Genomic DNA, 25,741 nt, shown 5'->3' with positions numbered 1-25,741 from the left:
TTTCACATACATTTTGAAACCATTTAAAATGCTTGAAAAATGAGTCTCTTACTCATCTTTCAAAACTAAAATTATGTTAAATAAGGCTAGGTATTGATTTTTGTAGCTTGTTATGTGATAATGTGGTAATAAAACAGGTTTTATGTATGGCAAAAATTTCAATTGTTTCTAACACCTGTTCAACCTAAAAGTGGAAGCTCTCCTTTTCAGGGAATGTAGAACTATGTGGTATTAATCAACAGAAAAAAATCAAAATTTTATGGACTGGTATTTTGAAAAAAAAGAAGCTATTTTCCATAAATTATAAAGAAGTTCAAAGCACTATAGTAAAAGAACTTTCACAGATAAGTCCAAGTGGAGGGTTTCTTTGTAATCATAAAGCAATTATCTTTCAAATAAAAAAAACCAACAAAATATCTAGAGCTGTTCCAGAGGTACAGCATTTTAAATTTTTTTCCAAATTCACATCTTCAAAGTGGTATGTGCAATATCATCTTTGGAGGGCTGTATCTTGGAGCAGAATTTTTTTAGGAGAAAACAAAAAAATATGTATTCCTTACTTAGTCCTTCATTTTAACCTATGCTAAATTCAATAATATCCGAGACTATGAAGATAAGGTTTTTTCCTAGCCTGCCTGAATTGATATGGACTATGCCAATAGGTTATGGGTAAACACTATTAGAATATTGGAGATAAAACTGGGCAATTGTGAAATGTGAAACAGACATGGGAAATGGGCAGACAGAAGTGTTAGATGGCTTTAAAGGGAACTGTGGACAACAATTTCATGGTTTTGGGAAGTGAAAATGCTTGAATAAATTATACTGTGGGCTGTAGGATTGTTCTGGGACATGAGGACATTCATTTTGATGTTAGTGAGCATCACATATGGGAAGAAGTAACTAATATGAAATCATACAATGGAAAATCCAGGATGAAATGTAACAATATTATGAGAAGGAAAGTTGCTATTCACTATATAGTGGAGATACTGAGTTGCAGATAGGCACAAAACAAGACTCTCAAATCTTTTGTTTTTTGTTGTTGTGCCTATGTGACTCAGCATTTCCCCTATATGGTGAGTAGCAACTTTCCTTCTCACAATATTGTAATATGAAATTGTGATGGTTTTGCTCTGTATCCTTGCTTCCTTTCTCCTCTCACCCACTCCACTTGATACAACCCCTCTTCCCAGTCAAACTGTAGGACTTAAGTCCTGTCACACCACATTGTATTCAACTGGCCCCATGTGTGTGTGTATATGTGGGCACCAGGTGGACATCCTGATGTGTGTGTGTGTGTGTGTGTGTGTGTGTGGTGGGGGGGGGGGGGGGAGGGGGGGCATGGATGTGTGGGTGGATGGGTGGCACACAGTGCCACCTCTACTATTCAATGAATTGTTACCTTAGTCCTAAATTATTTGTTGTTTAAGCTAAATAAAGTGGTAGCTGATGGATATCTCAAAGAGGAGCTCAAAACATGTACCTCTGACAAGGAGTATGTAGAATCAATCAGTCAATCTTTATTCACCATTGACCATATATACAATGGAGTAGGCTTCATTTGCCTCATATAAATAATTACAAACATATGTAAAATAAAGTAAAGGCAACCACTCACCTATAGCTGCCTGATGTCTCTCTCTCTCTCTCTCTCAAGCCAAAGTAGACACATTCACACACACAACCATGCAAACATCCAAACACACACAGCCATAGCCATAATGAGACTGATTATTGCTTACTTATCATTGAGAGCAGTTGCCTGGGTAGATAGAGGTGGGGAGAGGGCAGGGAAGGATGTACGAGGTATGGAGGGGGTAGTGGGATAGTATGAGGCAGGTCTTTTGGCAGATGACAACAAGACCAAAGGGGTTCAGAGGGTAGAGTGTACAAGAGATACAGTGGGAGTGGGGGGGAGAAGTGGAAGGTGGAGATGAAGGAGACAGAAAAGAGAGAAAGCAAATGGGAGAGGAAAATGGGGGAATGGGGAGAGAGAGAGAGAGAGAGAGAGAGAGAGAGAGAGAGGGGGGGGGGGGGAGAGGGAGAGAATACCTGCACTGGGAGTGATTGGCGGGGGGGGGGGGGGATGTTGGAGTAAGAGTGGTAGGAAAAGACAGGACATGATCAGTATGGGGAAGAAGAGGTAAGGCAAGGCAGTGGGAAACAGGTTAGCAGAGGTTTAGGTCAGGAAAGGTAGCAGGGGGAGGGGGACTGCAAGAGCACAGGATATGCTGTAGAGACAATGCCCACCTGTGTAGTTTAGAGAAACACATACTGGAAGGGAGTATCCAAATGGCTAGTGCAGTGAAGCAGCTGTTGAAGTCATTTGTGTTGTGGTGTGCAGCCTGTTTGGCAACTGGATGATCAAATATGTGGCTTACCACAGTTTGGTGGTGGCCATTCATGTGAGTAGACAGTTGGTTAATTGTCATGCCCACATAGAATGATGTACAGTAAATGCAGCATAGCTGATGTATAACATAGCTGCTTTCACACATCTCCCTGGCTTTTGTAGGGTTGCGAATGCCAGTGACTGGACTAAGATCGGAGGTGGGTGGGTGGATGGAACAGGTCTTGCACATACATTGACTGCAAGGTAATGACCTGTGACATTGTGGCATGTGAGGCTCTTTTTTTTTAACAAAAAAGTTTAAAATGCTATATACTTTCAAATTGCTTACAAAACAACATCCCCTTCAGAATGCTCTCCATTACAACTAATAAATTTGTCCCACTGTTTGAAATATTTTTTGTAGTCAACTTTAGAAATGGTTGACAGATTCTCCCTGGATTTTTTCATGACTTCTTCAATGTTGTCAAATCTGTCCCCTTTCATGCCCCTTTTTATGTGTGTAAATAAGAAAAAGTAGCACTGGGCCAGTTCAGGCAAGTAAGGCGAGGGGCAGCAGAACCATCCTACTTTTAGCCAAAAACTGTCGAGCAGAGATGGCTATGTGCTGGTGTGTTGTTGTTAGCAGAAGAACCAGTCTCCTGGCTACCACAAATAGGGTCTTTTTTTATGAACACCGTTGTGCAATCTTCTTAAAACTTCCAAACAAAGAGTTGGATTGAGGTCTGATCTGGAGGATTGTTTGGATTTTTCATTTGACTTGACATCATTTTTTGGATGGGATGATGATGATATCTTGCATTGGATTCTACTTTTTTTTTTTTTTTGGGGGGGGGGGGGGGGCGTGGTTTGTAACCATAGCACCATGACTCACCACCAGTAATGACGCTTGACAGAAGATCTGGATCAGTGTCAAGTTATTGTTTCAAAGCACGACATGCTTCAATGCTTCAACTTGACATTTATTTTGATTGTCAGTCAGAACTGAGGAACAAACTTGGCAGCAAACCTCTTCATTCCCAAATTTTCCGTGAAAATTCATTGAACCAAGCTCCAAGATAACCCACTAATCTCAGACATTTAATCAATTGTCTGACGACAGTCTGTGAGGACAAGCTCCCAAATTTTTTCAATATTTTCAGCAATTTGGGCAGTTGATGGACATCCAGAACGAGGTTTGTCATCAATCAACATGTCGCCATTTTTAAATTGAGCAAACCACTCGTATGCCTGAGTTTCTCCTATAGTGTCATCTTGGTAAGCTGTTTTCAACATCAAAACAGTTTCAGCAGCATTTTTAGTGAGTAGAAACAAAATTTCACAGCTTCATGTCGTTCACTTAAACATGCCACCATAAAAAGTGAAACAGGAACAAAACAGTGCTAGCAAAAACAATAATTGCAGATGAACAAAAAAAGCCATGTTGACAACACAGGCGGCACTGAACTGGCAATGAGTTGAGCTATACACACCTAGCGGCAGAAATGCATACTACACAAGCTCCACCCACGGCATCTTTCTTACTTTTTTTTTTCTTCTTCTCCCCCCCCCCCCCCCCCCCCCCTCCCCGCTCCCTGTCTTACAGGATTGGAAGCAAGATTGGAACAGCAGTGGGTAAGGATATTCTATTGTGAATGATGTGAGAGCAGGATTTTGGGTTGGATATCCCTCATCTCAGTGCATGATGAGATGTACTTGAAGCTGTGATGAAGCATGTGGTTGAACTTGTCAAGGCCACGGTGATACTGGGTGATCAGAGCAGTGCTGGTCAGTGGTTAGTTAATGGGCTAACTGGTGTCAGAGGAGGGGATCACACTAGAGATCTGTTTGTGGATGAGCTGCTGTTTATGAGTGACCTGAATGGGATAGGTCTTATCTTGGTTACACAGAAGTTTATTGGAGGAGAACCATTTTCGTACAGTATCTAGTGATTTCATTGAAATGTGTTTTAATACTTATGTGTCTTGATGGCTGGTAAATGAATTAATGCATAATAGGTGTAAATACAAAGCATAGGGCTGTAACTGGAAGATGCTGCATGCAGTGTATTAAGCTGTCAAATAGGGAATACATGAAGCCTACAATGACTACTGTACACTTAGTTAGTTACTTTCATGCCATGGATTATTTTGCACAATCAGTCGTCATGATGTGGAACAAGTCATTTTACATTCACATTGCAAATTAATTTGTACATCTATTTGTACTCTCAACATCACCATATAATAATTCCCCCCTCCCCAAAATGAGAACAAGGTATACAGATTGAGTTAGCAATTCCTACCCACCACCTCTTACACAATACAAACATAGCAATTCCTCTATGGAATAGAAGGAGTTGTCAAGGAGAAACTTTTTCAATTTATTTTCAAATTTTATCTTGCTGTCTGTTAGACATTTTATATCACTGGATAAGTGGTCAAAAATTTTTGTTGCAGCATTTTGCACCCCTTTCTGTGCTAAAGACAATGTTAATGTTATCTTTAGCACAGAAAGGGATGCACAGTATTCATAAAAAGATCTCTCACAAACCTCAAAGAAATTTCGATAATATGTAAAAGTTGTCAGTGGTACCAAAGTTCTTGTCCAGACACAGAGCAGCCATAATTGAAGTAACAAAGCAAAAGCAGAAGTACTGAACCCATTTATCAACTGTTCCATTAAAAGGAAGATACAGAGTACTGCCCCAGTTAAATTCTTGCATCACTGAAAAGTCGAGTGATGTAGATATTAGAGTCAATTGAAAATACTCATATTACACAATACTTCAGAGCCCTAGGTGATCCCCCTAAGATACTATAAGCATTTGCAGCTGAGAAAGCTCCTATTTTAATCATAATATATCACAGATTCCTTAAACAAAAAACTGTGGCCAGTGGTTGGATGAAAACTCAGGTCACAGCCATCTGCAAGAAGGGCAGCAGAAAGTATCCACAAAATTATAAAATTATGATCAAATCTCATTAATCTTCAGCTGTTCTAAATCTTAGAACATATTCTGAACTTAATGTGCTACCTCAAACAAAATGACCTCCCCAAGCCAACAAAAATGGACTATGTAAACATTGGTAAGCACTGGAAACACAATTTGTGCTTTTATCACATGACATTTTGTGAATTGTGGATTAAATCTGTTGTGTGGGTGCAGTATTGTTTTGACTTTTGAAAAGCAACAAAATTTATTAACAAAATTTGTGATTGGACTGAGGATTTCCTGCTTGGGAGGACACAGTAAGTTACCTTGGATGAGTACCCTGCCTTCTGGTTTTGAGTGAGTTACTTTACAGTGGACTAATGATCACGCAGTATATCTCTAACAATAACAGTTTTAACTTCCCAGTAGAGCAAGGTGGGAAAGAAAATGAGAACAGTGTTTAATGTAATGGTCTGAAATCCCACAAGTTGTCAGGAAAAGAGGAACTTAATGTTAGTATGGATTCATTTGCTACAAAAACTTGACTTCTTCTTCTCTTTTTGCAGTTATTTTCCCATGACAAGATACAACACGTTATAGAACCTTGACTAAATGTGTACAATGCATGATGATATTTTAGTATAATGCTAACCTTATCTAAAGTCAAATTGGGAAAAAGTCTATGTTCTACTCTTTCCTTTGAATATTTTCTACACTGTAATGATTATGTTTTGTCTCTTTATCTTTGAAATAAGGAAAAATGGACTGCCAGAGGAATGTCTTCTAAATACAGCAGAAGGACGTTTTCATGGCATGGTAAATATGTCTGCCCATTTAAATGGGGAGTAAGTAGGACAGGACCCATTAAACAGTTGCCTATGATATCTACTCAAATATTTATCCTAAACTTATGCTGATAGGGCATAATATAAGTACCATGCTGAGTTGCATCCATCCAAATGTGACTGTTTTCAGTGTTGAATGCTCGTTCTCTGGTGAAGCATGCCTCATCTGTCCATAACATTGATTTAAGTACCACATGGAATATTGGTAATGAGAGGGATAGTCCTCTTTCACTACATCATGCACCTTCTGCAGGTGGTACTGAAATCGGTTTGCATCATGTAGGACATCCAATACTACAGTGCACAAAACCTGTAGTGGCAAACAAACAGATACATTTTACATGTGTAATTTGTGGGCATACTTTAAGAATGTCGGAATAACTTTAAATAGACCCAAAGCATTACCAATGGCCCTCAAGCTTGTACTATGGTTGCAGCAATCATATCTAGAACATTTTCTTCTAATTGAATGTTCTGTATGTAGTGTTCTCGTCCAACATCAACATTGGTTACAGAAAAATTTCCAATCTCCCATAACCATCTATCATTCACTATGAAAGTATTTGCACACAGAATAATGTGGTTGGGAAATCTTGTATTGTAAATGTTGATTTCCTCAGGTACATTTTGATATGTAGCACCATATGCTAAATGCATATTGGTGTATTTCTCAAAGGAGTGTGGACGACATGCCTTGTTACCACTCTGTGAGTGTCAAGCCTGCCTCTATTTTTCTTTGATGTACATCCTTCCATGCACCTTTGCAGCTAAAGCTGCTGTCAGAGTGGCACCAGAATCAGTGGATTCAGCTGATGACCGACATCAGCTGAAGACAGGTGATCTTTTCAAACCCAGCATGCCACTGTGCGTGCGGTCACGCTGTAGCTGATCTCATCACTCAAATGTGTAGATTTTGGATGACAATTGGTGAAATTCAAATCTGTTTGTTTTCTTTGGTCAAATTGACAGACATTCTCACATATGGGCTGTGAGAAACTGATAAGTTTAATCCGAGAAAGAGTGAGTTTCTGGCATTCTGAGGATAAAAGTATCACAATCAAGATATAGTTTGGATTCTATGTACTGAAATCACAAGTTTATTGGAAACAACAAGTAGATGAAATTTTTATTGGATATTTTAGGTGTAAATTATAAATTCAAAAAATTAATTAATTCAAGCGAGAAGGATGTCATAACGTATGCTTAAAGTTACAGTAATGGGTCCTTTTTTGGCTGTGGTAGGTGGACATTAGCTGTCTACAAATTATTATTACTGCTTACTGCCATGGTGATTCTATTACATGGTGATTCTATTACATGAAGTGATTTGTGAATGTGATGTTTTACGTGTCCACTTTCCAGTGCTTTACCATTTCAAGTTGTCTTATTCTAAATTTTTGTTTATCTTTCACGCATATGCTAAATCACAGTATTGAAGGTTAATTAGTGTATGTCTGTACAACTTCATGTAAATTCAGCAAAATGTAGTGTTTGTAATCTTGCTTTTCGGAGTCACCACTAATCATCTTGAGCATGTAAAGCTGAAGACTCTTATGTGAAACACTTTCAGATAATGAAAGCTACTTTTCAGTGCTTGTTCAGATGTGAGTCAGGCTCAATTAAATAATCAAATATTCACACTAAAAATACAGTCTGGCTCAAGTAGAACTAGACATGACATGTCAGTATTTGACATCTGGCTATTACATATTTCCAGTATTCATGCCTGTTCACTGCTATACCATGTTCTCAAAAGTATAATTTAAAAGTTTTTGTGTGATTTGTTGGATGCTATATATGATTCCCAAAAGACTAATTAAAAAGCTAATCTCTTCACTCTTGCACCACAAATACTATGAAATGTTAAATTTATTCCATAGTGAATTTTGAAGCTAAGCTTTGGGCAAGTGCACTAAAAAGACACTGTGATATAGATGATGACCTTTATTAAAAGCTACACTCACTCTGAAATAATACTGCTACCAGCAAGTGTTGAAATAGCATTGAAGTTTCCAGTACTAGATTCTGATTATCTGCATATTGTGCCAATATTGTATTAATTTTCACCATTTTTATGACAAAATAATTTGCTGCAAAACCATGATTATGTCTTTCATTAAATAAATAATAGTTGGTTACTTACAGACAGATTTTATCCATGTTTCACATAACAGAAGGAACATCTACTTTATCATGTAACTCAACCACTAACAAGGGAACCTCCCCATTGCACCCCCCCCCCCCCTCAGATAGATTTAGATGTTGGCACACTGGATACGCCTTGAAAAACTGAACACAAATCAATTGAGAAAACAGGAAGAAGTTGTGTGCAGCTACGAAAAAATTAGCAAAATATACAAACTGAGTAGTCCATGCGCAAGATAGGCAACATCAAGGACTATATGATCTCAGGAGCACTGTGGTCCCATGGTTAGCGTGAGCAGCTGCGGTACGAGAGGTCCTTGGTTCAAGTCTTCCCTCCAGTGAAAAGTTTAATTTCGTTATTTTCGGAAAGTTATTATCTGTCCGTTCATTCATTGACGTCTCTGTTCACTGTAATAAGTTTAGTGTCTGTGTTTTGTGACCGCACCGGTAAACCATGCGATTAGTAGACAAAAGGATGTGCCTCTCCAATGGGAACCGAAAACATTTAATCGCATGTTCATAGGTCAACCAATTCCTCCACAGGAAAAAGCATCTGATATATTCTATATGACACTGGTGACGGCATGTGCATCACATAACAGGAATATGTTGTCGACCCACCTAACTTGTACACTTGGCGAATGGGTAAAAAGATTCTTCTACCTTACCCGATTTCGGTTTTCTTGTGGATGTGATAATCACTCCCAAAAAAGTGATGAAAACATAAGAGTTTGTCACATAAACTGAAAACAAAAAATTAAACTTCTCACTCGAGGGAAGACTAGAACCAAGGACCTCTTGTTCCACAGCTGCTCACGCTAACCACGGGACCACGGCGCTTCTGAGCTCCGATGACCCTTGATGTTGCCTATCTTGCGCATGGACTACTCAGTTTGTATATTTTGCTTATTTTTTCGTAGTTGCACACAACTTCTTCCTGTTTTCTCGATTGATGTGTGTTCAGTTTTTCAAGGCCTATCCACTGTGCCAACTTATAGCTAAATCTGAGGGGGGTGCAATGGGGAGGTTTCCTTGTAAGTGCTCTAAGTGCTCATAACCTCACTGGTAAAACACCAATGTTCACATCCTACAACTGTAGCATAATAAACTGTACTCAGAACAATATGTTTTAGAGAGATCCTTAATGTGGCATATAATTGGAACTGCATATTTTCATAATATACACATAAAAATACGAAAAACATGGAGAATGGCATGTTGAATTCAAAGGTGCTGGCTCCTTCTGACATTAATCATTGGTGGGAAAAGGAAAGTGGTGTCATAAAATTAAAGCATTTCTAACTTTTGTGGCATGGTGTTTTCATCTTCATTTCATATATTCATAAAACTTGACTGATAACTCCAGTAACTGATGGCAGAGTGTACAGTACTTGCCATGTTCTTTCCAGGGCAGATATACTTGTTTACTTGCATAAATCTAACCTACTTCATATATAGAATGGATTCTAGTCTAACCTCCTTGACCCTGTCACGGACTGATGAAGAATATCATATGCACCATTACCACGCTGATGGCTGATGCTATTGGGTGACCTCTGGTGATCCAGTCTGATGACCACTGTCGGTGCCACCATGAGCCCAGCCTAAACAAACTCTTCTGACAAAGATTGATTGCATACATATGATTCTTGATGATGATCAAATTACAAGCTGATAAAGGTTCACTTCTCAGGCTGATATAACGCAAGTTGGATGTTGCCAAAGTGCAGATGGTAATGCATGAAATTGTTGGCCTGTTGGGCTAGGATCAGACCCCACTGCCATCTAAACATTTTCCCATGTTTGTTTTTGTACTGCTTTCTTGTTCATTTCAAGAAAACCACATGCAGAATATGTTTGTCAACACCACTCCTCACAGGCTATTTGAATCTGAGCGCGAAACAACCTGACTGGGTAATTTCAATACTGTATAACTTGGAAGTGGTGCAATGTATCAAGTTTTTATGTCTCAGTACAATACAAGAATCATTACAAGAAAATGGAAAAAATAACACTAGAAATAAAGTAAGAGGTGCACCTTGTTCGACTTGACCTAGATTTTGGAAATACGTAATTATAATCTGCCTTCAAAATTGTATTTAGTAACTGAGTCACATTTAAAATCTACAATGGCAAAGCAGTAAAAAACTTAGGAACAATTATCTCCATAAATTTGCCAGATCAGTACTATGTTTTGTGTGGTTATCCTTGAAACATTTTATTCAATTCTGTGGGGCACTGTAAAACTCAAATTCTCAAACTGCTGTATCATCCAATACATAACAGTTGAGAACAAACACAACTGTGTTTTTTTTCCAAGTAAGAACTGACTCATCCTCCTGAAGATGGAAAAAAACTACACTCCTGGAAATTGAAATAAGAACACCATGAATTCATTGTCCCAGGAAGGGGAAACTTTATTGACACATTCCTGGGGTCAGATACATCACATGATCACACTGACAGAACCACAGGCACATAGACACAGGCAACAGAGCATGCACAATGTCGGCACTAGTACAGTGTATATCCACCTTTTGCAGCAATGCAGGCTGCTATTCTCCCATGGAGACGATCGTAGAGATGCTGGATGTAGTCCTGTGGAACGGCTTGCCATGCCATTTCCACCTGACGCCTCAGTTGGACCAGCGTTCGTGCTGGACGTGCAGACCACGTGAGACGACGCTTCATCCAGTCCCAAACATGCTCAATGTGGGACAGATCCGGAGATCTTGCTGGCCAGGGTAGTTGACTTACACCTTCTAGAGCACGTTGGGTGGCACGGGATACATGCGGACGTGCATTGTCCTGTTGGAACAGCAAGTTCCCTTGCCGGTCTAGGAATGGTGGAACGATGGGTTCGATGACGGTTTGGATGTACCGTGCACTATTCAGTGTCCCCTCGACGATCACCAGTGGTTTACGGCCAGTGTAGGAGATCGCTCCCCACACCATGATGTCGGGTGTTGGCCCTGTGTGCCTTGGTCGTATGCAGTCCTGATTGTGGCGCTCACCTGCACGGCACCAAACACACATACGACCATCATTGGCACCAAGGCAGAAGCGACTCTCATCGCTGAAGACGACACGTCTCCATTCGTCCCTCCATTCACGCCTGTCGCGACACCACTGGAGGCGGGCTGCACGATGTTGGGGCGTGAGCGGAAGACGGCCTAACGGTGTGCAGGACCGTAGCCCAGCTTCATGGAGACGGTTGCGAATGGTCCTCGCCGATACCCCAGGAGCAACAGTGTCCCTATTTTGCTGGGAAGTGGCGGTGCGGTCCCCTACGGCACTGCGTAGGATCCTACGGTCTTGGCGTGCATCCGTGCGTCGCTGCGGTCCGGTCCCAGGTCGACGGGCACGTGCACCTTCCGCCGACCACTGGCGACAACATCGATGTACTGTGGAGACCTCACGCCCCACGTGTTGAGCAATTCGGCGGTACGTCCACCCGGCCTCCCGCATGCCCACTATACGCCCTCACTCAAAGTCCGTCAACTGCACATACAGTTCACGTCCACACTGTCGCGGCATGCTACCAGTGTTAAAGACTGCGATGGAGCTCCGTATGCCATGGCAAACTGGCTGACAGTGACGGCGGCGGTGCACAAATGCTGCGCAGCTAGCGCCATTCGACGGCCAACACCGCGGTTCCTGGTGTGTCCGCTGTGCCGTGCGTGTGATCATTGCTTGTACAGCCCTCTCGCAGTGTCCGGAGCAAGTATGGTGGGTCTGGCTCACCGGTGTCAATGCGTTCTTTTTTCCATTTCCAGGAGTGTATAACAGTTATCTTGGTATTTTGAGATCATAGAAAAACTTTAATTACACTAATGCTGACCTAGCAGGACACACAAAATACATATGTGAAAATGAGCAGTCTAAGTCCCACAACCATATTTGCATAGTTCTTAATGCTTTTGCAAGAGGACTGAGGCCTGTTTCATTAGTTCTGTTTTTGAGTAAGATATTGTCCCTTAATTATGTGTATCCATTCTCTTTTACTTCATATTCTTCCTTGTACTCACCCTGTCTCCTTTCATGAAAGTCACAGTACATTCTGAAAACTTTTTTGAACCAAATTCAACTGCTCCCTTTCTTGTTCTGTTCATGTATTCAACAAGGAGAAAAATGCTAATTCATACTTTTGATTACATATACAGTGCCAGGTGTTTGGTATATATTGTTACTAAATTATTCATTTTCTTTCAGGAGCCTGTTCACATGGGAGGTCTACACTGTATTTTGCTGAATCTGTCACATCTGCTTCAGCCTTCATTGGTTACCAGTGTGATAGTTGGGACACATGTACCAACTGTAATGGAAAACCGTCGGCTGTCATGGGAGCGCATGTTGACCCCAGGTAGAACATCACATTTGTGCATACACACACTCACTCACACACACACACACACACACACACACACACACACACGAACTGATTAATGGTGAGGTGACCTTTCAGGTTGCAGAACACGTCAGAAAAGCTAGAAAACAAATAAATATTCACAATGAAAAACAAATGCGCTAATGTATCTTTCACAGATCCCAAGTTAAAGGATTGTTATGGATGTGGGAAGAGTAAAACAAAAATTTAAGCATAAAGGTAATAAATACCAAACAGAAAAATTATTTTACAACACCTATTTACAGTGATTGCATTACTGCACTTAATTTCTACTGAAATCAGATTGTGCTAATACCTGCATTATTTGACATTATTAATAAAACATACATGCATACACACACACACACACACACACACACACATACCAGTTGGTTCTACTAAGAAATTCATCAGTGGAGTAGAAGGAGTTGGTCACCAAAAATCCTTCAGACTCCTCTGAACTGAATATTATTGGTAGTTAAACTGTTTATGGCTGCTGGCAAGTTATTGAAGGTGTATATTCCTGAATAAAGGACACCTTCTTGGACCAAAGTGACTTTAAATCTTTGTGAAGATTGTTCTTGCTTTCCTAAATATGTAAATGATCTTCCATCTAATATACAAGAAGTAGAATTAATTATTTTTGCAAATGACACTAGTATTGTAGGCAATCCAAGCATAAATACAGAAACTAAAAACTGGTAAACAATGTTATAAAAGTATCAATGACTGTTATTCTGTGTATAGTCTGACTGTCGGTTTTAAAAAGACACAATATGTTGAGTTCTGCACATGTAGGCATGTAGGAATACTACACCAATGATCAGTGTAACACATGGTGAGGAAATAATAAATTTTTAAGTGTCAAAATATATGAGAATTTAAACTGGAAAAAGCACTCCTCTGAAAACAACTTAGTTCTGCCACATTTATACCTGGTCATTGCAAATTTTGGGGAGAAACAAATCAGTAAGTTGGCATATTTCGCGTATTTTCATTCAATAATGTCATATGGAACAGTGTTCTGGGGGAAGTCATCTTTAAAAAAGAAAGACTTCATAGCTCAAAAACATGTCACAAGAGTAATATGTGGTGCTCACCCACAATCATCTTCTTGACATTTATTTAAAGAGTTGGACATTCTGACTGCTGCCTCACAGTATATTTATTTCCTCATGAAGTTTGTTGTAATTAATCCACCACAGATCAAAAGGAGCAATGATGTACATAATTACAGTACCAGAAGGAAAGAAGACACTCAGTACTCCACATTAAGATTATCTTTAGCACAGAAAGTGGTACACAATGCTGCAATTAAAATTTTTGATCACTTACCCAGGGATGTAAAATGTCTGACAGACAGCAAAGTAAAATTTGAAAACTAACTGAAAAAGTTTGTCCTTGACAACTCCTTTTGTTCCATAGAAGAATTTCTGTTGTTGTAATGTATAAAAAGTGGTGGGTATGAATTACTGACCCATATTTGTATGTTTAAAATAAACAAATAAATAAAATAAAAATTAAAAATGCACTTATTGTTCTTTATCTAACCACATTTAAATTAATTTGTGATGTGAATGCAAAATGACTTGTTCCATATTATTATGATTTGTTATGCAAAATGGTTCACTTAACATGAAACAAACTAACTCCAGTATTGATTTCATGATCTGAGCTGTTGGTCTGAAAAAGAGACATATTTTTAAATGAACATTTCATTAAGGAATAAATATATTCTGAAGCAATATTTAGTATTCCTAGTACATTAAACAGGCCTCTACAGGATGTTCTTGAGTTCAGACCAGAAATAATTCTTATTGCAGTTTTTGGATCCAGAAAACTTTTGCTTGGTTTCACGAGTAACCCCAAAAAATATTCCTGTGTGACATTATGGAATGTCTTGGAGACAACATAGTATCGTGTATAGACTGCTGATGAAAACTAGCTCATGTGTGCTAGTAACAAGGATCCCACAGTAAATGCATCAAGCAAATCAAATACTCTTGTGGCAGAGGCAGAGCCTGAGGATGGCAGCAATGTGCCCCAGAAACTAGTCGTGTAATAGAATAAAGACATTTTCAAGATACAGCTGTTGTGGTACTTTTTCTCAGATATATCATCAGCTGAAGTCCCCCATTCATGCAGTAAGATGGACATCCATAAACTGCTTAGGTTTTGTTACTTTTGCCATAAGAATAATTACAAACTGTGGGGATACAGAAGTCAGTAGGTCATCGTATGTTGCACATTTTCTTTCTCTGATATTCTGTGGGTTAATAACTCCCCACTCACTTAAAAAGTATTAATTTCACAAAAAAATAATTAGAATTATGTGTGTAGTTCACACATATCTACCTTGCCAGTATCTCTGAGTAGCTGAGAAAGCTAACCACTACTACCATTGTCAACAACCCATCCAAATGTGAGAGTAACTGAGAGATTCACACACACAACACTACAAGGAAATATTATCTATATTATCCTTTACTGAATCTAATTTTTATACAGAAAAGGGTAAAATGTGCAGCTTTAAAAGCCCTTAACAGTTTTCCTGTGGAAATAAAATGTCTGACAAATGGCAGGAGTGTTTTGAAATTTAGATTAAGTATTTTTCTCATAACAACACCTTTTATACCATAGGAGAATTGTTGAATAGAAGTAATTAGTCATTTTTACAGAAAAATTTTTTTATTTTTTCTTTGTTTTTCTCTAACTACACATTTCACATCATAACATTTGTCTTGAATTTGATCTGAGTTCCCCAGGACAGTTTTACTCTTCTGTTTATTTCTTTCTCTTTCATTGTCCATCCAGTTTTGTGTGTGTGCGTGTGTGTGTGTGTGTGTGTGTGTGTGTGTGTGTGTGTACAGATCATGAGAACTCTGAATGTCAATCTTCTTGTGTACATGGTACTAGTTGGAAAACATCTATTGTTGCAGCACTACCACAGGAGTATACTACTTGAGTACTGCCAGTTCATCACCATATGGACTTGGTGTGCAAGGATGTCCACAGGTTATGTGAAGAAGAGACACATTATAGAATGAGCAGGAAAAGTAGTTGCTGCAACACTTGAGTGTTAGAGATTGTTGCTGGATATACAGTTTATTGCATAAAATACTGTCAAACATGAAGAGTAACCTAAACTAATAAACATTTGTGGAAAATCTTCTGTTCCTACAAATTATGTATGACAAACAAAAAGTATGTACTCAGGAGAAATACAGTGGTTTAAAAAAACTTTGTATATCCTTTGATATAGAGTTATATCCTAAAATGAGATGGACAGAAAATGCAGTTTAAAATTACGTGGACAGAAAATTCAGTTTAAAAATTTTTTAAATTTCAGAATGTAGTGATCAGAGATATGCTTTGTTTGGAGATGGAAACTTGTTGTCCCTCAATCCATTAACTTTATTTTTAATTTTCACTATGTTTTCCTCCTCCTCCTTTTCCATTTTCTTCCTGTTATTTAACTGCATTATTCTTTTCAGATTTTATTATGCATCATGTTATATAAAATATTTACTTCTCACACTGTGCCTTCTGTCATTTTGGAATTGAACTTAATGGTGTACTATTTTTTATATCCTACTCTCTTTGACACTTTCTTTTTCATCTCTTCCTACTCTTGTCACTTCAACCAGGCTCTGAGTACCTTTCCCCTGCTCTCTAACTTCCCTTGACAAATCAAACAATGGAAACTTCAGCTAGGAATATTAACATTGCAAAAAAAGTTAGATTGCTATTTACCATAAAGAAGACATGTCAAGTTCTAGACAGGCATGATTAAAAAACTCTCATTTAGCTTTAGGCCATATCTTTCGTCAGTAAAGAGAGAGACACTCACACGCACATGAACACACAAGCATGTGAGATGTGCTTGCTTTTGTGTGGGGTGTGTGTGTGTGTGTGTGTGTGTGTGTGTGTGTGTGTGTGTGTGTGTGTGTGTGTCTACTGATGAAGGCTGTAGCTGAAAGCTATATGTGGGTGTCTTTCAATCATGCCTGTCTGCAGCTTTCCTTGACAAATCACTCTTTCCTTTCTTAAAAGGCAACAGCTGCAAAATTTTGGGTCACTATTTTCTACTTTAAGTAGGCAGTACTAAGAATTTCATGTCTTGAAGAAAACTATTGTCCAGTCATTCTGGCTCTGTGTAATTTTGACATTTTGTTTTATTAACAATAATTGTAGGCACTTGAAAAATTATTTTCTGGTACATAATCAGTTACAATGAGTTACAATGTAGACAAACACCAGCATTAAAAGGTGAGTTGCTGCTTCTCTTCTACAACTATGATGTAGCCTCCAGTGTATCTGTAGACAGGTCTTTAGAGTCAGGAGGTACACTCACATGCAAAAAAGTTGCAAAATTTCTGGTTCTGGACCAAGTTATTGCCAACTTGACAGCCATAACACTTGAGAAGGTAAATCAAGCTGTGACAAGATGCTACTCACCATTTTTAAAGAAAGTAAAAGGAGAGAGTAAAATCAGTGTTGTAGTACACCCAGAAGTTAAAAAAGAAAATTTACAATTACTTTGAGTAATAAGTTTGAGGCTCAGAGATTATATCGAGTTGTTGTGGTACTGTCATGGAGCATCTCTGGTTATCATAGAACTGCAATAAATATGAGAAAGAACCTTATATGAGTTTGATGAACATTTAAATTGCAAGATACCAGATGTTGTTATGCCCTTTATTCTTTAAAGATTTTTGAAATAGGGACATGCGCCCATGAAATATCTTCAGGAACCTAATGCTCTGCTGACCCATTTAATAAAGATAAGTATGTTATGAAGATAATTTCCATACATTATGCAGCATTTTATATGCATGCCTTCTAGATAATAGTGTTGTAGCATTATACAGTGTTAAGTGAAATTTGTGCACTCGGGCCTCGCAGCCCGACTTCTCACATGCCAGCGATAAAAAAAAGTCTCTCTCAAAATATCATCCAGCGAGTACATCCAACAGAAAAAGGACGTTAAAGAGTGGCAATCTGACTACTCTGTAACTGCATGTATGGTAACTACATCTGTCAGCACATATTAGTCATTCTGTACAGGTGGTGCTGTGGATAGAGTTTTCAGTTAGAATACAGGAGGTTGATGGTTCAATCCTGCGTTGAGGCATGTGTTTTTTATTTGGTAAATGTAGTTCATGTGGTACAGTATCTGGCATCTTAATCATCAAAAGCAATTGCAATGGGTCCTGTAGAAATGGAAGATTGGTCAGCTTTGAAAGAAGTCCTTTGCACATTGTGGGCGTGAATTTATTCTCACCACTTCATCTACAAGATGCAAAACCTGTATTCTTTGTACCCTCCTCTAATGGTCCCATAGATTAGTACCAACTACTATTGTCACCTCGTTCAGGTCCATTACATTTCGTTACGACCTTATGTTGCCAGTAGGACTACCAACGTACTTTGCGAACAATGTCCAAACTCGGGTACTATTTGTATGTGTTATAACCGTGGTCCCACTAATTATGCCTTTCAGCAATGAGTCTGGTAACCACATGCTGTTTAGTACATATCTCAGTTCATTACCATTATTATTATTATTATTATCATTATTCCATCAATGGGATTTTGGAAACATCACGTCTATTACTGTTCGTGAAACAGTGTAATTCGAACTGAGCATTTCACAATTAGCAGTGTCGTGATGAATCATGCAGAACAATATCTGTCAGAGGGGTAATGTGCGTTAGGTGGAACAGCACGCACCACCAGACAAGGACCAGTTGCGAGTGGAGTAATGCACCCATGACAGACTCCAATGTACATGCGTACACAAATTAAATTTTCTCATTGTAAATATCTATGCCACAGTGTGGCAAATGTATGGCATACACAAACAATGAGTATGTGGATATGCTTCTGTTAATGATAACACTCCTGACACCAATGTTAATGTATATGATCCAACTTCTGGTCACAATTGTTAATGTATAGAGGCAGGGAAGCGGGGAGAAGATTGTTACATATGCGTCGTCATGACAGTATTCAGGAGGTCGAGCAGCCAAGATTTGAGAGTGGGCATCCAGGGCTGCCATTAAATGACAAAACAGGAAATTAGGTACAATAAAAAGGATATATTTCAATGTACGGTGTACAAGGGGTGCGCCTAGGGTCGGAAGTAACCAGGTTTAGGCCAGTCTATGAGGTCGAACTATTAATTGAAATGGGCAACAGAAGGGGAAGCGGTTCATGTTAACTTACATTGGTGGCCGGTCATGAAAAGCAGAGCCAGAGGCTCTGACTTCCGAAAAGACATCTGTTCTGCTTGAGGTCTGGATTACAAGATAGAAAGGCAACTGTGTTCTGCACTGCAGAACACTCCAGCATCCACAGACATTACCTGTATTCCATGCACACTTTGGCTAAAACCAATGGTGTGAATTCACTAGCACTTTCAGCAGAGGTTTCGGGGTGTCTCTTGTCATCAGCTTTAACTCGACAGAACTGCCTCGATTCTGAAATTCAGGCAACTTGTGTCACGTAGGTACAGCGTAAATTACTCTGGGAGAAGACTTGTAAAGATTTCACTAAATGTTATTTGACTGGCTGCTACTCTGTACATTCCTTTCCGCTTCCAGAGAAGTGGTGACAAACATTGTTTACAAAACGGCGTCAGTCACTCCCCAGAAAGACAGTTTACCCTAGTAGGGGCCTTAATACTAGGGGAGGGATTTGTTACAATATTTCATCTGGTATAAGTGGAAGGGGACTAACATATAGCCAAGTTTATCAGATTTCATGAGTTAAGAAAATAGTAAAATATTAACTATTCAAATTACAGTACAATATCTCCTGTAATGGTTGAACTCATCACTGTCCATATAATCAGATCTTAAAACATATGATGTTAAAATCATACCAGAAAGCTTCACAAAAGAGGGATGAACTATTTTGGTTTCTGTTAGGTCCAAGGGAAAAAAAATCTGTTATTAATCTGCTGTTGTAGTACAAACTCCTTGTTATAGGGAGTAGATGGTGGCTGAATTGAATCAGCACTGATCTTTTAATGATTTACGGGCATTGTTTGTATTATTTGGCAAATATTAATCTCATTGCTAGATAGTGGAACTAATACCAAAAATAAAATGCATGAACAACATGACAGAATACTCAGTTCTAGGATAATCAAAGTATTTGGGTAAAAAACATAATAAATCAGCTTAATGCAATCGTTAACATCTGACTTGGGTAAGAACTGGGTGAAGTACATTTAAAAAGAGTGATAAAAAATGTAAAATTGTGCTATATCCTCCACATATTAGTTACGGGTAATAGTTGCACAAAGTTTCACAGGCTACAAAATATTAACACATTTCAGTAGAATGGAGGATTCAGTTAGCAAGCTAAAGAGATGATGTTCCACAAATCATATGAAAATCTTTAACCACATTAACTCATGTTAAAAGACGAGGTACAAAAGTTTTCTTGTGAAATACTGGAATTATGGATGAATTCAGGGGATAACAAAGGCTACACATCAAAACCCATGAATATCTAATACCAAAATGCTACCTTATCACTTTAAAGTACCTTAAATTACTTCATAGAGCAATCATTCTTCAAAAAATGGCATACTGGAATAGAAATGAACACACAGTAAGAGAAGAAGTCTGTGAAATATTTCACCTAGGTCAAAATTACTCAATAGTTTCAATTAGAAAAATTGTAGCATAAAGTAGCCAGAGTGTCTGATGTGCTGTCACTACCTCAACTTGGATACATCATTCGAAATGCAAAATGGCCAATACAACAAAATAGTAGTGAAAATCTCAGAAAAGCAAAAGATAAGACACACCTATTCATTTAAAAACCATTTTAAATTACCTCATGGGATAATACTGCTCACGTACATCACTTAGTTTTGCATGTAAATTAATTAGTTAAAAGAAAGGCAAATAAAAATTAACAAGGTTGAAATGTGACCACATTGTGGTCCAAATGGTTTCTGGTTCGCACAACAGATACTATAGGTCTCATAATGGGATGCTATTATCAATATTTCCCATAAGTTAGTGCTCAACATGGAACACGTAGATTTGATGTTTTTCCCAATAGTGCCACTCAGCCATAATATTCTGCAAACATGTTACAATAATCATTAACAGCTAATAATATCCACATCCTATTCATAACACTTCACATAAAAAAGAGAAAGAATGCAGTGAGTTTATAATCAGATCATAAAATACGAAAACATTCACTCTGCACCTTCACCTTCACCTTCATGATGGAACACACAAGATTCATCATGATTCAACATTACAGGCTCCAGCCAACAACACTCCAAGTGAATAACGCAGCTACTGTCACCATACGGATGTTCTCTGCAGAGTCAAGTTACTTGTTTCCATTACACCACTGACAGGTTAATGTAACCATTGCACCCTCACTTTGACAACAGAACACACATATTTCGTAGTGATACAATATTACAGGCTCCAGCCGACACCTCTCCAAGCGAATACCACAGTTACTGTCATGGTATCGATGTTCTCCTTGGAGTCAAATTGCCTGTTTCTGTTACACCACTGCCATTTTACTGTAATCCTCACACCCTCACATTGATGATGGAACACGCAAATTTCATTGCAATTCAATATTACAGGCCCCAGCCTATTTCTCTCCAAGCGATTACCGCAGCTACTGTCACTGTATTGATGTTATTCTCGGAGTCAAGTTGCCTGTTTTTGTTACACCACAGCCAGGTTACTGTAATCCTTGCACCCTCACATTGACGATGGAACACACAAATTGTGTTGTGATTCAATATTGCAAGCTTCATCCTACTCCTATCCAAAAGACTAACATGGCTTCAGTCAGGCATGGCCGTTCTCCTTGGAGTCCTGTTGAATCATTCGGATGCACCTCTGCCATTTTACTGTAACCCACACATCCTCACATTGACGATTCAACACACAAATTGTGTCGTGAGTCAATATCATATTCTCCAGCCGACTTCTCTCCTAGGGAGTAACGTGGCTACGGTTTCCGTATAGTCGTTCTCCTAAGAGTCAAGTTACTTGTTTCTGATGCACCACTACCAGTTTACTATAACCATCACACCCTCACCTGGATGACTGAACACTGTCCAAGCAAATAACGCAGTTGCTGTCACCGTATCAATGTTCTCCTCAGAGTCAAGTTGCTTGTTTCTGTTACACCACTGCCACTTTACTGTAATCCTCGCACTCTCACATTGATGATGGAACACGCAAATTTCATTGCAATCCAATATTACAGGCCCCAGCCTATTTCTCTCCAAGCGATTACTGCAGCTTCTGTCACTGTATCGATGTTATTCTCAGAGTCAAGTTGCCTATTTTTGTTACACCACAGCCAGGTTACTGTAATCCTTGCACCCTCACATCGACGACGAAACACACAAATTGTGTCGCAATTCAATATTGCAAGCTTCATCCTACTCCTATCCAAAAGACTAACATGGCTTCAGTGGGGTATGGTCGTTCTCCTTGTAGTCCTGTTGAATCATTCGGATGCACCTCTGCCATTTTACTGTAACCCACACATCCTCACATTGACGATTCAACACAAAAAAATTGCATCTCGATTCAATATTATATTCTCCAGCTTACTTCCCTCCTAGGGAGTAATATGACTATGGTTTCCTTATTGTCGTACTCCTAAGAATCAAGTTGCTTGTTTCCATTACACCACTGCCAGTTTACTGTGATCCTCACACCCTCACATTGACGATGTAACAAACAAATTGTTTCATGATTCAGTATTACAGGCTCCAGCTGACTTCTCTCTGAGCGTCTAATGTGATGCTAATCACCATGTGGACGTTCTCCTGGGAGTCAAGCGGCTTGTTTCCGATGCACCAGTGCCACTTCACAGTACCCCTTGTACCCTCTCATTGATGATGCAACAAAAAAATTGCATCTCGATTCAATATTATATTCTCCAGCTTACTTCCCTCCTAGGGAGTAACAGGACTATGGTTTCCTTATGGTCATACTCCTAAGAGGCAAGTTGTTTGTTTCCATTACACCACTGCCAGTTTATTGTGAACCTCACACCCTCACATTGACAATGTAACAAACAAATTGTTTCATGATTCAGTATTACAGGCTCCAGCTGACTTCTCTTCAAGTGTCTAATGTAGCGTTAATCACTGTGTGGATATTCTCCTGGGAGTCAAGTGGCTTGTTTTTGATGCACCAGTGCCACTTCACTGTAACCCTTGTACCCTCTCATTGATGATGCAACAAAAAAATTGTGTCTCAATTCAATATTATATTCTTGAGCTTACTTCCCTCCTAGGGAGTAACGTAGCTATGGTTTCCTTATGGTTGTACTCCTAAGAGCGAAGTTGCTTGTTACTGTTGCACCACTGCCAGTTTACTGTAACCGTCGCACCCTCACCTTGACGACTGAACACACAAATTGCGTCGTGATTCAATATTACTGGTTCCAGCTGACTTCAGTCCAAGCGAATAACGCAGCTATTGTCACCATATCAACGTTCTCTTTGGAGTCAAGTTGCTTGTTTCTGTTACACCTCTGCCAGTTTAACGTCGTCCTCGCACCCTCACATTGACAATGGAACACACTAATTGTGTCGTGATCAATGTAGCAGGCTTCATCTAACTCCTATCTAAGTGACTAATGTGGCTTCAGTCATTGTATGGCCATTCTCCTGGGATTCCAGTTGACTGTTTCCAATGCACCACTGCCAGTTTACTGTAACCCACACACCCTCACATTGTGTCACGATTTGATATTACAGGCTCCAGCTGACTTCTCTCCTAGCGACTAATGTGGTGTTAGTCACCATGTGGACGTTCTGCTGGGAGTCAAGTGGCTTGTTTCTGTTGCACCAGTGCCACTTCACTGTAACCCTTGTACCCCGTCATTGACAATTGCAACTTCTCTCCTAGAGAGTAAGGCAGCTACGGTTTCCATATGGTTGTTCTCCTAAGAGTCAAGTCACTTGTTTCTGATGCACCACTGCCAGTTTACTGTAACTGTCACACACTTACCTTGATGACTGACGACACAAAATTCATCTCGATTGAATATTACAGGCTCCAGCCGACTTTTGTCCCAGTGAATAATGCTGTTACTGTCACTGTATCGAAGTTCTTCCCAGAGTCAAGTTGCTTGTTTCCGATCACCACTTCCGTTTACTGTAACCCTCACACCCTTACATTGATGATGAATCATACAAATTGCATCACGATTCAATGTTACAGGCTCCATTTGTCTTCTCTCCCAGTGACTAATGTGGCTATGTCAACGTACAGACGTTCTCAAGTTTGTTTCTGATGCACCACTGCCAGTTTACTGTATCCCTCGCACCCTCATGTTGACAATGGAACACACAAGTTCCTTGGCAGTTCAGTATTACAGGGTTCAGCTGATGTCTCTCCAAGTGGGTGACTGATGACCTCAGATGTTAAGTCCCATAGTGCTTAGAGCCATTTGAACCATCTCTCCAAGTGACTAATGTGCCTATGGTCATCATATGGAGGTTCCTCTGGGAGTCAAATTGCTCATTTCTGATGCACCACTGCCATATTCCTGTAACCATTTCACCCTCACATTGATAATGGGACACACAAGTTGAGTGGCAATTCAATATTACACTCTCCTGCCATCTTCTCTCCAAGTGACCAACATGGCTTCGTTCAAAGTATGAACGTTCTCCTCGGAGTCAAGTTGCTTGTTTCCTTTGCACCACTGCTAGTTTACTGTAATTCTCGGCTCCTCATATTCACGATGCAACACACAAATTGCGTAGTGATTCAGTACTACAGGTTCCACTAGGACTCCCTCCAAGTGTCTAATTCGGGTACAATCACTGTAAGGTCGTTTTCCGTGGGAGTGAACTTGCTTGTTTCTGTTGCACCACTTCCAGTTCACTGTAACAGTTACACTCTCCATTAGACAAAGGATCACAAAAATTTCATCACGATTCATTATTACAAACTCCAGCTGACTTCTCTCCAAGTGACTAACGCAGCCACGGTCTCCGTATGGATGTTCTCATGGGTGTCAAGTTGCTTTTTTCCGACGCACCACCTCCAGTTTACTGTAACACTCACTTCCTCACATTGACGATGGAATACGCAAATCACATTATGATTCAATATTACAAGCTCCAGTCAATTTCTCTCCAAGCGACTAATGCAGCTACTGTCACCTTATGGATGTTCTCCTGGGAGTCAAGTTGCTTGTCTCCAATTCATCACTGCCAGTTTACTGTAACACTCGCACCCTCATGTTGATGATGGGACACAAAATTCCATCGCGATTCAATATTACAGGCTCCAGCAGACTTCTCTCCAAGCGACTAACATGGTTGCAGTCACCGTATGAACATTCTCCTGGGAGTCAATTTGCTTGTTTCTGATGCACCATTGCCAGTTTACTGTAACCCTGACACTGTTCCTCTCTTAGTACCACTATGTCATTCAGTTCTGCCCCACAGCTAAAGATACAAATGCTGACACTCTCTCCCATCTTCCATCCAGTCCGGACCCACTTTTAGATCGGGAGGAATTACTCTGTTTTCACTTTGATAAATATGCTCAACCAACTGTTGGTGGTTTTCCAATCACCAGCAATTGAGTCTCACAAGCTAGTGCTACTTATCCAACTTTTTTGGAAAGTGAAACGTTGTGTACATTGTGGCTGCCCTGAGGTTCCTCCATCATGGGTATCTTAATCATCCATAACTATTATGTGTTTCAGCATTGTTTCTGTTTCATTGGTGGTGTTCTACTACTTGGTACAGACCACTCAGCTCCTCACATAGTGGTTCCCTCAGCTCTCCATTCGGATTTCCTGCAGTTGCTATTCACTGATCACGAGGGAGGGGGTGGGGGCTGATGTGGGGATGTGTCACACACCTAGGTGTCAGCCTGCCATCATGCTTTTTTGTCAGTTTTGGATTTGTTACAGCATGTTCTCAATGCGCATCGCAGTAAGCCACCCATGAGCAACGTTGTCTCCATGGGCACAGCCTTCGCAGGCCTGGTAGTGTCTTCACATCGGTTTTGCAGGCCCTTTCCGTAATGCACACTGGCTAATAGTAACTGATGCAT

General features: G+C 39.6%; 1 protein-coding gene across 1 annotated transcript in view; it reads left to right on the top strand.

Moving 5' to 3' along the window:
- LOC126175942 (phospholipase A1-like) overlaps positions 1-15,857 on the top strand; it is a 103,030-nt gene extending 87,173 nt beyond the window's left edge. Inside the window, exons 6-7 of the mRNA XM_049923019.1 lie at positions 12,470-12,620; positions 15,584-15,857. Of these exons, the coding sequence (XP_049778976.1) occupies positions 12,470-12,620; positions 15,584-15,668 (236 nt within the window). The 3' untranslated portion in view covers positions 15,669-15,857. The remainder of the gene's footprint in view (positions 1-12,469; positions 12,621-15,583) is intronic.
- Positions 15,858-25,741: the final 9,884 nt, after the last annotated feature.

Source organism: Schistocerca cancellata, chromosome 3, assembly GCF_023864275.1.
Source record: "Schistocerca cancellata isolate TAMUIC-IGC-003103 chromosome 3, iqSchCanc2.1, whole genome shotgun sequence".
NCBI lineage: Eukaryota > Metazoa > Arthropoda > Insecta > Orthoptera > Acrididae > Schistocerca > Schistocerca cancellata.
The sequence above is the reverse complement of the archived record's forward strand: the minus strand, read 5'-3'. Positions and strand labels throughout refer to the sequence as shown.